This window comes from Dunckerocampus dactyliophorus, chromosome 5 (genome assembly GCF_027744805.1).
Source record: "Dunckerocampus dactyliophorus isolate RoL2022-P2 chromosome 5, RoL_Ddac_1.1, whole genome shotgun sequence".
NCBI lineage: Eukaryota > Metazoa > Chordata > Actinopteri > Syngnathiformes > Syngnathidae > Dunckerocampus > Dunckerocampus dactyliophorus.
The window spans coordinates 25,154,282-25,167,639 of NC_072823.1; the positions used below are offsets into that span (position 1 = coordinate 25,154,282).

Consider the following 13,358-nt stretch of genomic DNA (forward strand, 5'->3'; position numbering starts at 1 on the left):
TATCTTGTTAGGAGATCCCCAAGGGCCCCCTTGGTCTTGTCCTAACTTTCTCCTCATTTATGGTCCCCGTGCCTACATTTAGAAACTGTGTTCATAAAAAATAATTCATATAAATAATGCATGATTAATCGATTAGCTCCAATGTATGTTAGTTATCGTTTAATGCTTAGCTTATTTAATGTGCTACGATTTTACTTTCCTATTGTTTACAAAGAATGATATAAAATATATTAATTATGTATTTGGAAATTGCATGAGCAAAAATAACATAAGCAAACATAAGGAAAGTTTTGGTGTGAATTTAAGATTTATTAGCATTATAAAATGCAAGGTACTGTTCTCACGAATGCTGCACACACGTACATTAACAGCAAAAGGGTGTCATTGCACTGTTTAGCCACAAGGGGGAGTGTTCTACTTCAGCGTAGAAGTGCGGTATCACACCTGAGTGAACAGAAGCAAATGTGACAAAATGCAAAAGGCTGACGTGCTATTTCTGTTGTTACACTCACTTATTAATTATTAAAATCACTTATTAACAACATCGATGTTATTGTCATTATCTGTTGTTATGTGTGCAAAAGAAAGATAGAAGTAAGCCAAGATATCCAGCATTACAAATCGTTTATTGTTGGGTAAAATGAAGGTAAACATTTAAATAAGGGTTAGGGTGATTATTAAAATAAGTTAAAGATTACATTAAGGCTTGTAAGTAATTATCAGAGTTAAATTATAAGAGTTAGGTTGTAAACTTCAGGCTTTAGGGTTATTGGTACAATCAAGTAAGAGAACAGTGATGGGTTTTTTATGTGTTTTGTGTAATATTTGTGTATTTTAGTACAACCAGACACCCTCCCTCAGCTGATTAAGTCCTAGTGTGTCCAGCAGCCAATTCAAGTGGGTTTAGGACACTAATTGGTGGTAGCCTGTTTGTTCTTTTTTAATATAATGTACTATAATATATAACCAAATATATGTAAAAAAAAAAAAAAAAACAGTTATTTTTTGTTTGAAAAGTAAGTATCGCAATTTTTAATGTGTATCCGGTGTAAATATAAAAAATATATAAACCAAAATGTAAACAAAGCACATTTTAATTACATTTAAACAATAATTTAATTGTAAAATATGATTTGTATGTATATTCGAATGCCGGTGCCAATCTGAATGGTTTGTGTGTTACGCCCTTTTGCATTCAGTGTTCTTATGAGGCCTTATCATTGCCTTTTGCACAGGTACACTCAGCACAACCAAAAGCATGTAAGTGTCCTTTGTGTATGTTGGCAAGAAGACAAGTTAGATGCTGCAGCCTGAATGGGCTGATTCCTGGGCCATCAAAATCTCTGCTTGAGCAGGAATACCATCCATCCATCCATTTTCTATATCACTTCTCCTTATTAGGGTCACGGGGTATGCTGGAGCCTATCCCAGCTGACTTCGGGCGACAGGCGGGGTACACCCTGGACTGGTCGCCAGCCAATCGCAGGGCACATATAGACAAACAACCATTGACACTCACATTCATACATTTATTGTAAATATTAGCCCATTAGCCTCGTGTGCTAATGGCTGCATTGAAGTAAAGAGCAAGGCCTGCATTCCAAATTACAAACTAAGAACACAATCAGAGGATTTAAAAGTACAAACATGCACCCTGAAAATAATGACAAAAAATCCATCCATGAAGTGTTTTAGGGCTCCACAGTCACTGCTCCGACAAAGGGACACATGCATGAAACAAAAGATTGTTCAATGTTCAATGAGAACAGAATGGAAGTGTCTCTCTCTTAGGCACAAACAAAATGTCTTAATTAAATAAGTAAATCGTCCTGACAGTGAATGCTGCCCTCTGTTGGCCGCAAAGCCACATTGTGAAGAGGATCCCAGGAGTAACCAGTCAACATGCGGGAAGTAAAAGATGGGTTTTTCAAAACAAAAAAAAAAATTCATTTACTCCATAAGGTCACACAAGTGTTCTGTCTGTAATGTCTTCACAAACTTGACCATTCGCCGCCGCGGCTTCCACCACCTTGCTCCCTCCATCTTCCACCTGTTGTTTCTTCCTCCGCTCGTCCTCTTCGCTGCCGTGCACCTTCTCCTCCCGCTTCCTCTTGCACACCAGCCCACCGTTTCCCTCGCCGATGCGGCCCTCCGGAATCCCGAGAGTTCTCAGGCAAACAACGGCGGCCGCCTGCTCGGCGAGCTTCTTTGACTTCTCCCTGGAAGAGGACGGAGACGGTAACACATGAGGACATGAAAATGATGTAAACTAACTTTTTTTTTTTTTTTAACCTGACTGACCAAAGAGAAGGTCGGTACTTCCTGTTGTCTACGGTGACAGTGGACTGGAAGGCTCGGTCCTGCGGACGTTGCAGCTGGAGGCGGCACAAACACATTCAGGGACAAAAAGGGAGACATTTTGAACTTCTTTTGCCTCTTTTTACCGTCTGATACCGTGGCTGGTCCAACTTCTCCCTTCGGCTCCACTCCAGAAGGAGCATCTTGGGCGTGATCTGAGGCGAATATTCCCGCCTGCCTCAAACCAGCACCAAAAAGACATCAGACATTTCACCGCAGACAAACGGGGAGGATCCCAAATGTACCGTTCAAACTTGATTGCCATCGTGGTGACGTCACCGTCCATGATTAAGCACTCCAGATGGGCGTCCCCCTGCTTGGCGTCCCGCCTCGCCTGCAGCTGCTCCTGCGTCTGCTTGTAGAAGTCGTGCAGGCCGTACGCCTCGCTGCAATGCAACACACACACAAACACTGCCATAGAAGCCATCTTCCATGCAGCTATACAGTCATCCCTCGTTACGTCGCGGTTCGAACATCGCGCCCTCGCTCTATTCATTAATTCATTCATAAATGATCGCTGTTTCGTTGTTGAATACAGCCAATTATTAGTAAAAAAAAAATGCATATTTACAGTAAGCAAATTGAACTTATTCTTGGCCTAAATTCATTTTCAAGCATAAAAATGGCTAAATGAACTAAAATACAAACACAAGGCAGAAGAAGCATTCTAATTGTGAATGTAGCCTAGATGTGATTGTCAGAACAGGCATTTATTGCAGGTTTAACTTACCTCACAACAAGCACAATAATAACAGTAATCATAATAATAACACGGGTTACTGTTGGGGCCGTAACCACGACAACCTAAAACTCAACTCTGAACCTCTGACATCACTTCCTGTCCTCTACACATCTGTCCACCTGCCACTAAGGTCCGCTAGGGAGCACATTACCGTGATACACACAAACCAGAGCTTTATTTACGTCTTAAATGGCTTATTTACTCTTATTATGTCTACATCTACTATATTGGGTAATTCCAGCGTAAAGCCATTTCCGCCATTACAATACACTGATGAGACAATAGCCACCGCAGGAAGTAAAAAATAAGGAACCGCTAACTTTGTAGTCTTATTTGAGTAATATGTCTTATTTTCTCTGATTATATCTACAATATTGGGTAATACAAATGTAAAGGTGACTATAGGGATGTTATTTCATGTCGTAGGTCTCTAGTAATGTTAAGAAACATATTTAGTAGATCGTAAACAGGTTTCTATGCCATAACTACGGAAATATTCAATTTATGAATATAAAATCCTACTTTACGGAAATTCACTGATCGCAATCAAGTCTGGAATCAATTGATCGAGATACAGTAAATGAGGGACGATTGTACTATAAAGGCAAAAGTATTACAACACCGACAGGAAGTGATCCCTTGTGCCCCAGGAAGCAGACAGTGAAGTAAATGTGGAGGTTTTGCCGATATGATCGCTCCCACTATTCTGGGGAGACTTTTGACAAGATTGTAAAGTATGTTTGTGGACGTTTTTGTCCATTTGTGAGGACAAACTCATCCAAGCATGCCTTTATGGTCCACTGGGACCTCTAATTGATTTTTTTCATTGTCCCCATGCTTTTGTCCTTGTAGCGTGTGTATCTATCCGTCTGTGTCATTTGAGTGTGTTACCTGAGCTCAGCATTGGTTTGGGCCGCATGCACCTTCTTGCCCAAGACAGACTCCACTTTGTCCCGTAGCATCTGGCACAGGCAGTACTTGGTGTTGAAGGCATGGTTGTCATAGCGGAGGGCCTGCAACCACACAGATGTTGTCATGGTGACGGGACATGACGTCATCTTTAGCGTAGCCGCTCACGCACATATTTGAGGTACTCATCCATGACTTCCTCCACAGACCGTAGCCCCCCACTGCTAAACACCGACGGATTCCACATGGCGGCGCGAGCCAACATAACCGACGAGGCCCCCGTTGCCTCCCTGAAGGCCTCGATGTCGGCATGGGTCTTCACCAGGTCCAGAGAACCCCCGCTGCATGAGACCACCATCATCAAACAGGTGAGGTGTACCGAGGAGAGGGAAGTACGGCGAGGGGTTCGTCTTACTTGGCGATGACGGGGATAGAAACAGCCCGAGCCACGGCGTGGATGTAGTCGCAGTGGACCGGGTGTCTGGGGCGCTCCTCCTTAAACCTGCACAGTCGCCAAGACAACCACACGCGGAAAGTTGGCTCAAAAATCCTCTATTATGCAAAACCGACTCTTTCATCATGTTAGAACAGTGATGTGTCTCCCAAGAGCCTGTTTATGAGCATCAAATGTGAGAAAATCTTCGCTACACATCTTAAAATGACGTCCGGAGCTCTACCAACTACAGACGTTGGAGCTGTAAGTTTGATCATTTGTTTTTTCTTCTACCTAGCATGATGTTGCCGTTAAAATGTGAGTGTAATGTTAGCACTGTAGCTGACATAGCTACACTAGTGTTGCTAACGTTTGCCAACATTCCCATTCCCACAATCATCCGCGTTTGTTCCCCACTCTGTCCAAAAGCGCAATCAGTGTTGCCATAGCAACAGAGACAGCTCACCTGCCATGGACGGCGATAGCAGCAACGCCCGTCTTCTCGATCCGCCGCACCAGAGAAAGCGTATCCTCCAGCTGGAAGCGTATACACACACACACACACACACACACACACACACAAGACAACACGTGAAGAAGACAACAACAAACATTGCGAAGGGTTTTCGTCTTACCGAAGGCAGGATTCGGATCTTACACGTCACAGGCACAGAAACTCCTGAGACAAGCTTCCCGAGGATCTACAAGGAATGTCGTTGCACATGCAATTGGATATTGAAAGCCATCAAGACGTGTATTTGATATCCACTCACAGCCTTGATCTTGTCAGGATCAGACAGCAGAGCCGCGCCCATCCCGCCCTGCAGCACAGGTCACAGGTCAGCTAGAGATCAAAGGTCAGTGACAGGTAGGCCACGGAGGGGACACTGACCTTTGTGGAGTATTCCTTAGGACAACCCATGTTGACGTCAATGCCGGCCACATCTTTTTCCCTGCAACACAAACACGCTTCAAGTTTACTGACTTGTCCCACGAGCGCTGTCGTACAGTACAGCATACATGCGCACTATTTAGTAAAACTCACACAAGTCGGGCCACAGCGAGCGCCCGGTCCGGGTCAGCGGTCCCCTGCAACAGAACCAAAAGATGATGCGGTTGAATGTAGAAGACACACACGCTTCCCATCTCACCATCTGAAAGATCACTCGGTGCTTCTCCTTCTCACAAGTCCGGAACATCACGCGGTCATCCGGAGCCACAAAATCCACCGTCTGCAAGACATCTGACGAGCACGCACGCCAACATCATGCACACTTCCTTCTGCACCACCATTACTACCACTTATTGTTATTATTAGTATTGTCATCATGTGTGCCCTCACCGTTCTCCACCCTCTGACACTGAGCCATCTTGATGTCAATCAGCTCCTGGAAGACAAAGTCAACGTTCATCCCTTACGGACCTCTCAACTTTGACCTCTCAACTCTGTCGTCTCCATCCTGACCTCGCTGTAGACCAAATCAGCTCCATAGTCCAGCGCCAGCAACCTCATGGGCAGCGTGCCCACCCGGACCATGGGGGCCAAGGCGATGATATTTCTGAAGCTCAGCCTGTCCGCCATCAGGGCGGGTTAATTAATCCTATTACAGCAACACATCATCTCCTGTTCAGACCACCAATACAAAAATCAGGTAATTTAATGTCATGAATGCAGTGCAGCTCATCAGGGGGAATTCACCAAAACATAAAATTAAAGAATAGGCAAACGTTTGATCGCTATCGCTAACAACAGCAAACATAACAATATAAAAAATGTATATGTTTGTATGTAATCTATATAGAGATACAGGTCATTAAATTATACTAAAAAAACTTTTAATTATACAGACTTAAATGTCATGAAACTAATCCAACTGATCACTGAAGTAACTGCATCATGATACAGCTTTGTAAAAAGATTGAATCAATGAGCTTGTCGCTCTATACGCATCACTCCATTTGACACCGGAACAAGACGAAAACATCAACTTTTCTGAGCCGAGTCCAGTATCCGGCTGCTCAGGCAGCTCAGTTTGGTTTGATGCTAACATTTTAGCTGCTCTACTAGCAAAATATTGACACGAGGAGAATCCAAATACAAACATTATGAAAATTAATACTTTCAGAGTGTTACATTAAATCCATGTAAACTCACCGACATGAAAAAATGCAAAATTACCGCCGAGGGCGGCTAAAAATTCGTCCATGCACTCGTCATGCAATGTGAAGCTTGCTGGTGTACTTCCTGATTATGTGACGTCATCGGGCCTGAGTGTAGATCCACACTACATAGAGACGGCTATACGACGAGCTACAGTACAGTGAAAACAAATAGCTCTTTTATCTGATCAGTTGTAGTCTTTACAACTTTAAAAACATGAATGAAACGCCATTATTTATTTATTGTGCTGCTATAGTTACTTTCAGCAAAGATCCTCTCTAAATACACTCCTCTGTGAAAACTTTACAAATAATTTACAGTGAAAAAGGAAACATGAAGACACCAAAATGTAAAACGACCATCTTTAGCTCTTTAGATGAAGAAATTACTTTCAAAACACAGTCCTACTTGGTTCTGACTGGTGATGAGTTGGACCACCGAGGACCAAAGTGCTTGTCAAATATTTACAGGTTGCATGTCATAGAAAAGGCACTTTTTTTAAAACATGTCCTACAGTCTAAACTAGTCAGTCAGTTAGTGAGCAACATGTCAAATACATTTTGCCTAACTTAGCAGGCTACCTTAGCCTACAAATACTTAGCAAATATTACTGGCTTAAGAGGAAGTGATGTTTTTATGCTTGTTGGATGCTGCAGAGGAGACAGTGGTGACACTAACAAGTTGTAGTCAAGCACTTTTGAGAAGAAAAAAAAAGTCAGTGCGTCCTGTTCACAAGTCCAAAAATGTCAAAGGCCACACAGGATTCTCTCACAGCAGAAGTGAACAGAACATAACCAAAGATGTGCCCAGTTTGACTTTTAAGAGCTAGCAGACAAACTGCTCCTGTCGGATGGCTCAGTCCACTCTGAAGGGTCGACCACCTCGATGGGGTCAAACTGAGGAAAGACCACAAAACACAGCCTCTGGCCCACGTAGGTCACGGTCTCTGCACGACAGCAGCAGCAGTAAGGAGAATGTTTTCATGGCGATGTGGAACGTGTGAAGACTCACCAATTAACTTATCGACACACTTTGGTTTCCTTTTCCAGTGGACCCCCAAGAAGTAGACGGGCACACCGGTGAGCATAATGACCAGGCCCACGCCACACACCAGCGGTTCCGAGTAGAGACTGAAACCCAGCAGCAGCGCCCAGAACATCAGGTAGCACACGGGTACCAGCAGCCTGACCTGCAACAAAGCAGAAGAGTCACATGACGCGACTGACGAGTCCCGGTGGGAAATCGGTGGGGAAGTCTGTACCTTGATGGGCCGATACAGAGCGGGTTTCCTCCAGCGGTAGAAGAGCAGGCCCGCGATGGTGACGCCGTATGACAGGTAGTTGATGAAGGACACGTAGTTGATAAGGTTGTGCGTCTCGCCGATGCAAAGGATCACCGTGGCTGCCGTGCACTGCAACACGCACTCGTTTAGTATCATTAAAGGTCCCCTATTCCACAAAAGTAATATGAGTTGCTCAAGCCTGTTTTTGAGAACCCAACGTGAGAAAAATCTACGATCTTCTTCACTCGTTAGCTCAAGAAGAGGCATCTTCATGATGTCATGAGGGAAAAACCCCCATCTTCAGGGACATCATACCGCGTCTGACCCACCACTTTGTAAAAAAAAAAAAAAAACCTTGGCTACACATCCTAATATGAAGCCCACAGCTCTGCCAACCACAGATGTGGGAGTTGCAAGTTGCAAGTTAAAAGATGTAATCTTAGCACAGAGTTACAGTGTATTTGTCAAAAGTGGAAGAAGTACACAATAGTGCTTCTTGCAGACATAGCATGGACAAACACAGCTCATTAGCATTAAAGCTACAGACACAAAAAGCGGCGCGTTCCCAGTGGGACTTACTAAAAGCGCTTTTAAACTGTTTAAATTCCAGCATCAAGGCAAGATTTTATTGCGGAACCTCTGAGACTTATTTTAAATTGGTGAAAAATACTACAGTATGGGAACTTTAAGATAAGCACAGCAAAAGACAGGAAGTAAAGCATGTAATGGCGACGAGCTTGGACGTACGCAGACCAGCAGGGCGGGGATAGGTGTGCACTTTTTGACGTGGATCATGGCCAGGAGGCTGGGGAGATGACCCTCCCTGGCGCCGGAGAAACACAACCTGTAAGGCAGAACGGTCATCAGCGAACACATGAGGAGGAAGCAGAGAGGAGAAGCAGCGCTCACCTGGAGGAAGTGAACAGGTAGCCGTTGATGCCTCCGAAGGTGGACAGAGCCACGGAGATGGGCATGACGACGGAGAACATTCCCAGCAGCTTCTCACCAAATGTCTGAATGAAAGAGTCGAAAAGTCAGTCTCTTAGCGACCTTGTTGCTTGTCCGCTGAGAAGACTCACCACAGCCACAGCATTGGAGGAGAGCAGTTCCTCAGGAGACATGGACGAGAAGTAGGCCAGGTTGGTCAGCGTGTACACCAAAGTCACCAGAGGGATGGAGATGTAGATGGCGCGAGGTAGATTCCTGAAGGAGGGGGGACAATGAAACATGACGTGGAAACACGTGGTCCTCTATGGCGACCCCTAATGGAACAAGCCCAAAGTAGAAGAAGAAGAATGATGGAGGAGTTGTTGAGAACACCAGCACTCACCTTCTGGGCTCCACCACCTCCTCTGTCACGTAGTTGAGGAAGTTCCAGCCGCTGAAGGCGAAGGAGGCCTGCAGGAAGGCCAGAGCCATCTGACCCACGGAGGGGGTCCTGTCCAGGGAGAAAACCACCTGTGGGTTCAGCGCCTCAAAGTTCCCTGCAAAGGTGGAGAAGAAGAATGACAACGTGAGCTCCCTGTTTAGCCTCCAGTAGGAAGAAGAGGACCTTTTACCGTTGAAGACCTGGACCAGGCCCACCACAATGATGAGGCCCAGGGCCATCAGCTTGCCCACGGTGAAGATGTCCTGGATCCGGGTGGCCATGCGTACACTGGAGCAGTTCACCCACGTCAGCAGCACTAGACACAGCATTTTGACAACACGTTAGCATCATCATTAGCATCATCAGCTATGTCCTTCATCCCTCTATGCTACAGTTGTTCCTCCTCTGCACCACCGCTCTTCTCCTTTATCCTTCTTTTGCTGCATTGCTCCATCTTTTGCCCACGTTCGTGGTGTCGTTGGGGAGTGGGTTGCCATGGTTTCAAGAATGCAGGCTAGTTTGGGCTCATCCATCAATGTCATGTGCTCTCATGGTGGCCTGGCTCTCCAGCACAAAGACGGCTTGTCAAGCAGACTAAACAAATTGTTTCCGTTGCGAAGGGCCAAACAAAACGTGACAATGCTTCCTACTCCTTTTATCAGCCCCCTCTACTCCCCACCCCCTAACACACAAACACACACACACACACACACAATACATCGAGGAGGCCAAGCTCACCTTTCAGCAGTCAATGCCAAGAACAAACGTGAGCGACAGAGATGGAGGTAAAAAAAAAAAATCTTTTGTTGGTAACTTTTCATGAATTAAAGACAAGAGGGTTGGGGGGATGCAGGTAACTAGCTACGGCACTGTGGCACTGTCACAAAGTGACGTTAAAAATGGTAACTTGACACGTGTGTGTGTGTGTGTGTGTGTGTGTCATCACTCACAGAGGCAGGTGGCCGACAGCATGCGTGTGGCCACGTAAGGAGGCGCACACTCGGGAAAGACGGGCTGCAGGACGTAGCTGGAAAAGGTGAGAGCGATGACGGCCAGTGTGGTGGGGTACATGATGAGCACGGCGCTCCACAGCAGCAGGAACCTGCCACACGTGCAGAGCCGGTGCTCTGTGTCACTCAGCAGCAGCAACAATAATAATACGAGGTTGTGGCCACATCATAAGGTACACCATCCAATGCTAAAACTGCCTTTACAAACAGGGCTGTTCTTAATATTGTGGTTATCCACAAGAGGGGCAAAATAGTACAAGTAGAAGCAGTTGTACATGCAGAAGTGACTTTTTAAAGATGTTCTGACTGTAAAAGGTGTCTCTAGATCGTTTAGGAGCATCAAATATGAGAAATATCTATCATCTCCATCACGTATCACTTGTTTGCTCCACTTTTGAAAGAAGAGGCACACAAACGTTCGCTTTTGAAGCTTTTCATGACATCATGCAGGAAAAAGCTACTCCTAGCTAGATGAGCTCGCTTGTGTATACATCAACCACTTTGTAATAAAAAAGCAGGCTTCGCCACACATCTTAAAATGCAGCCTGTAGCTCTGCCGACTATACGTCAGTCACATAGAGATGGGAGGTTATGAGTTTCATCATTTTGTTTGTCTTCAGCAAATAAGCTAACCTGCTGTGAAAATGTGAGTGCAAAGTTAGCACTTTGCCTCACATAGCTATGCTAGTGTTGCTAACGTCTGTGTCTTTCTGCCCCACTCATTAATGTTACGTTGTTGTATGTGATATATGGCATCCATTACGCTGGACAAGTGCAGAGTTACAGCGTATGTGTAAAAAGTGCACAATAAAACTTCTTGGACCTTTAAGTAAAGACAACATGTCAGAAGAGTAGCCATAACCTCCTGACTCACCCCATGAGACCACCAAATATTTCAGTCACGTAGGCGTAGTCGCCGCCTGACTTGGGGATAGTGACGCCCAGTTCGGCGTAGCATAAGGAGCCCAGGGCAGCGATGCATCCTCCCAGCAGCCAGACAAGGAGGGCCAGGCCCACCGAGCCCGAATGCTCCAGGACACCTTTGGGGGAGATGAAGATGCCTGAGCCAATGATGTTCCCTGAGGAGTAAGAAGAGGAAGGATGGTTGCCTTATGTTTTATTGATTTTGAAAGATATCACAACTAGAATGGCCGGGATAGCTGAGGTCAAACCTGTATAGTAATTAGACAGATCATCTGCTGGAGTCCCCCCTAACCACACACACAAAGAACTCCTTATATGAGCTAATGAGTTACAGCACCATCACTCAGGCCAGGCCCCTCCCACCTACTACCCCAGTATACGTTAAACATACAAGCATTCAGGACGGGCACTGAGAGTCGCGGGGCGGGAAGCAGCCAAGTGGCACAGACAGCCATTACGTAAGCGGACATCAGTGATCCACACTGAACCACTTGGGACATGACCCCCTCACCTCGTTTGGCCCCGCCTCTCGCGTGTGACACACAGGAAGCAGAATGAAATGAACAAAAACAAAAGATTCTGGGAGCAGAACAGCGGCGACATGTACAAAGAACACTACTGATCTTCCCCACGCTGTCAGCTCCAAGAACCCTACTCATTTTGACTGTTGAAACACACTGTAAACCAAAGAGAGCTGAGTTCAAAGGTCAAATGTCCTTTGTAGCTGCACTATATGTCAGTGCAGGAAACAATGTTTACTCCGCTCCGGCCTCAGGCATCAAGTTATTACTATTATTTTATTTATTTTTTATGTTTATTTCAAGTATATGCTATTAGTGTACATGCACATGCACATCCTGAGGAATAAGTCACGTGCAAGAACACACATCAACGCAACATTTTGACATGGATGTTATCATCAATCCAATCCACATTATCATATACATTATTATCATAACTCTACATTGTTATGATAACGCTAAAGTGTTAGCTTAAACGTTGTCATCGTTATTACATTATCTTATATACCGTACGTTGTTATAACGCTACATTTTTATCATATTTGTCAGAGGTGTCCAAAGTGCAGCCTGGACGCCATTTGCGGGCATCAGCTTATTTTTTTTATTGACACGCTGCACATTTAAAAAAAACAACAACTATTAAACAAGAAAACTATAACCAACAGCAAAAGTTGAGAAAAAGAGCAAAAAGCCGTAAGAGCAAGTTGAAATTATGCTATTAATAACACTGATAATACTGCCCCAAACATATCATAAAGCTGATATGCAAGGCTGTTTTAATATCTTGTTTATGTACATGGATTAGTTTTTATCGTGTTTACAAAATTAAAAATGGCAAAATGTCCCCGCAGCGTTTGATTTTTCAGTATGTGGCCCTCAGTGGAAAAAGTTTGGACACTAACAGCTGTACTTTGCTGATAACTACAGTGTTTTGACAAGCCTCCATTGTTAGTATACAGTGTGTTCTACATGTTGTTCACCTATGATGATAGTGCAAGCACTCAGCAGTCCAATCTCCTTCTTCAGGGTCACACGGTCCGGGACCTTGGTCTTTCCCTGGCGCGGCCCGGAACACATCTGACCGTCCATGTCCGCCTTCCCGGGTCCGCACAGTCCCAGTCCTCTTCCCAATCCTCCAAGTCCTCTTCCCAATCCTCCCAGTGCTCTCCCCTCTCCGCATTCATGCACTCTCAATGGGCTGCGCTTGCGCAACAACCTGCGGCTGTTCAGGCTTGAATGTTAAATAGCCGCGACTCACCGTGAGACGTTCAGGGACACCCCGGGGAGACGACAGTTAACACAAAAAGATAATTTAAGAAAAGAAACATCAGGCGCGTTCGAAGAAGTCGTGAGGCAAACATGCACCCGGGAGTGCTACTGCAAGTGCATACATGCAGTTGAAATAACACGCTTGTTTCATAGAAAACTCTAGTTCATTAAAGCTAAATACAAAAATGTTAAAAATACAAATGTATATGAACCAAAATGTTTATTTCTCAAACTATATTCTGAGAATCAAAGTCTTGATTTACAAGTTAAATCTGTGATGGAATTGTGCATTAATTACCTGTTTAAAATCACATTGAGAAGTTGGATGACTACTTGAAGAACGATGGAGCTGGGTGGTGTTGTTCTCCGATCCTCTAGGG

At 44.8% G+C, this 13,358-nt stretch overlaps 2 protein-coding genes across 3 annotated transcripts; both read right to left on the minus strand.

The window, feature by feature from the left end:
- Positions 1–1,520: 1,520 nt before the first annotated feature.
- Positions 1,521–6,706, minus strand: dus2 (dihydrouridine synthase 2). The gene is made up of 16 exons (XM_054776621.1): positions 6,598–6,706; positions 5,908–6,066; positions 5,785–5,830; positions 5,594–5,685; positions 5,488–5,531; positions 5,335–5,395; positions 5,216–5,263; positions 5,078–5,143; positions 4,909–4,979; positions 4,425–4,511; positions 4,182–4,350; positions 3,992–4,113; positions 2,604–2,744; positions 2,445–2,532; positions 2,302–2,375; positions 1,521–2,219 (listed from the first exon to the last, which is right to left on the minus strand). Exons 2-16 carry the CDS (start codon positions 6,022–6,024, stop codon positions 1,964–1,966), a joined length of 1,482 nt encoding a protein of 493 aa, XP_054632596.1. The 5' UTR covers positions 6,025–6,066; positions 6,598–6,706; the 3' UTR covers positions 1,521–1,963.
- Positions 6,707–6,835: 129 nt separating this feature from the next.
- slc7a10b (solute carrier family 7 member 10b) lies at positions 6,836–13,339 on the minus strand. 2 transcript variants are annotated; one of them, XM_054776619.1, is made up of 12 exons: positions 13,277–13,335; positions 12,690–12,931; positions 11,139–11,343; positions 10,205–10,356; positions 9,445–9,570; positions 9,216–9,369; positions 8,965–9,088; positions 8,795–8,898; positions 8,633–8,729; positions 7,865–8,014; positions 7,615–7,792; positions 6,845–7,549 (listed from the first exon to the last, which is right to left on the minus strand). In XM_054776619.1, the coding sequence occupies exons 2-12, from the start codon at positions 12,796–12,798 to the stop codon at positions 7,422–7,424; spliced, it is 1,527 nt and encodes a 508-aa protein (XP_054632594.1). In that variant the 5' UTR covers positions 12,799–12,931; positions 13,277–13,335; the 3' UTR covers positions 6,845–7,421. The 2 variants fall into 2 exon arrangements, with proteins under 2 accessions (XP_054632593.1, XP_054632594.1); XM_054776618.1 differs by having other exon boundaries at positions 6,836–7,549; positions 9,216–9,570; positions 13,277–13,339.
- Positions 13,340–13,358: the final 19 nt, after the last annotated feature.

Coding starts and splice junctions, on each gene's coding strand:
- slc7a10b (XM_054776618.1), bottom strand. CDS start 12,798: ATGGACGGTCAGATGTGTTCCGGGCCGCGCCAGGGAAAGACCAAGGTC. Junction 10,357..11,138: donor ATATTTGGTGGTCTCATGGG/GTGAGTCAGGAG, acceptor CACGTGTGGCAG/GTTCCTGCTGCTGTGGAGCG. Junction 8,730..8,794: donor TACCTGTTCACTTCCTCCAG/GTGAGCGCTGCT, acceptor TCTGCCTTACAG/GTTGTGTTTCTCCGGCGCCA.
- dus2 (XM_054776621.1), bottom strand. CDS start 6,024: ATGGCGGACAGGCTGAGCTTCAGAAATATCATCGCCTTGGCCCCCATG. Junction 5,396..5,487: donor CTCGCTGTGGCCCGACTTGT/GTGAGTTTTACT, acceptor TTTGTGTTGCAG/GGAAAAAGATGTGGCCGGCA. Junction 4,351..4,424: donor TCTATCCCCGTCATCGCCAA/GTAAGACGAACC, acceptor GGTCTCATGCAG/CGGGGGTTCTCTGGACCTGG.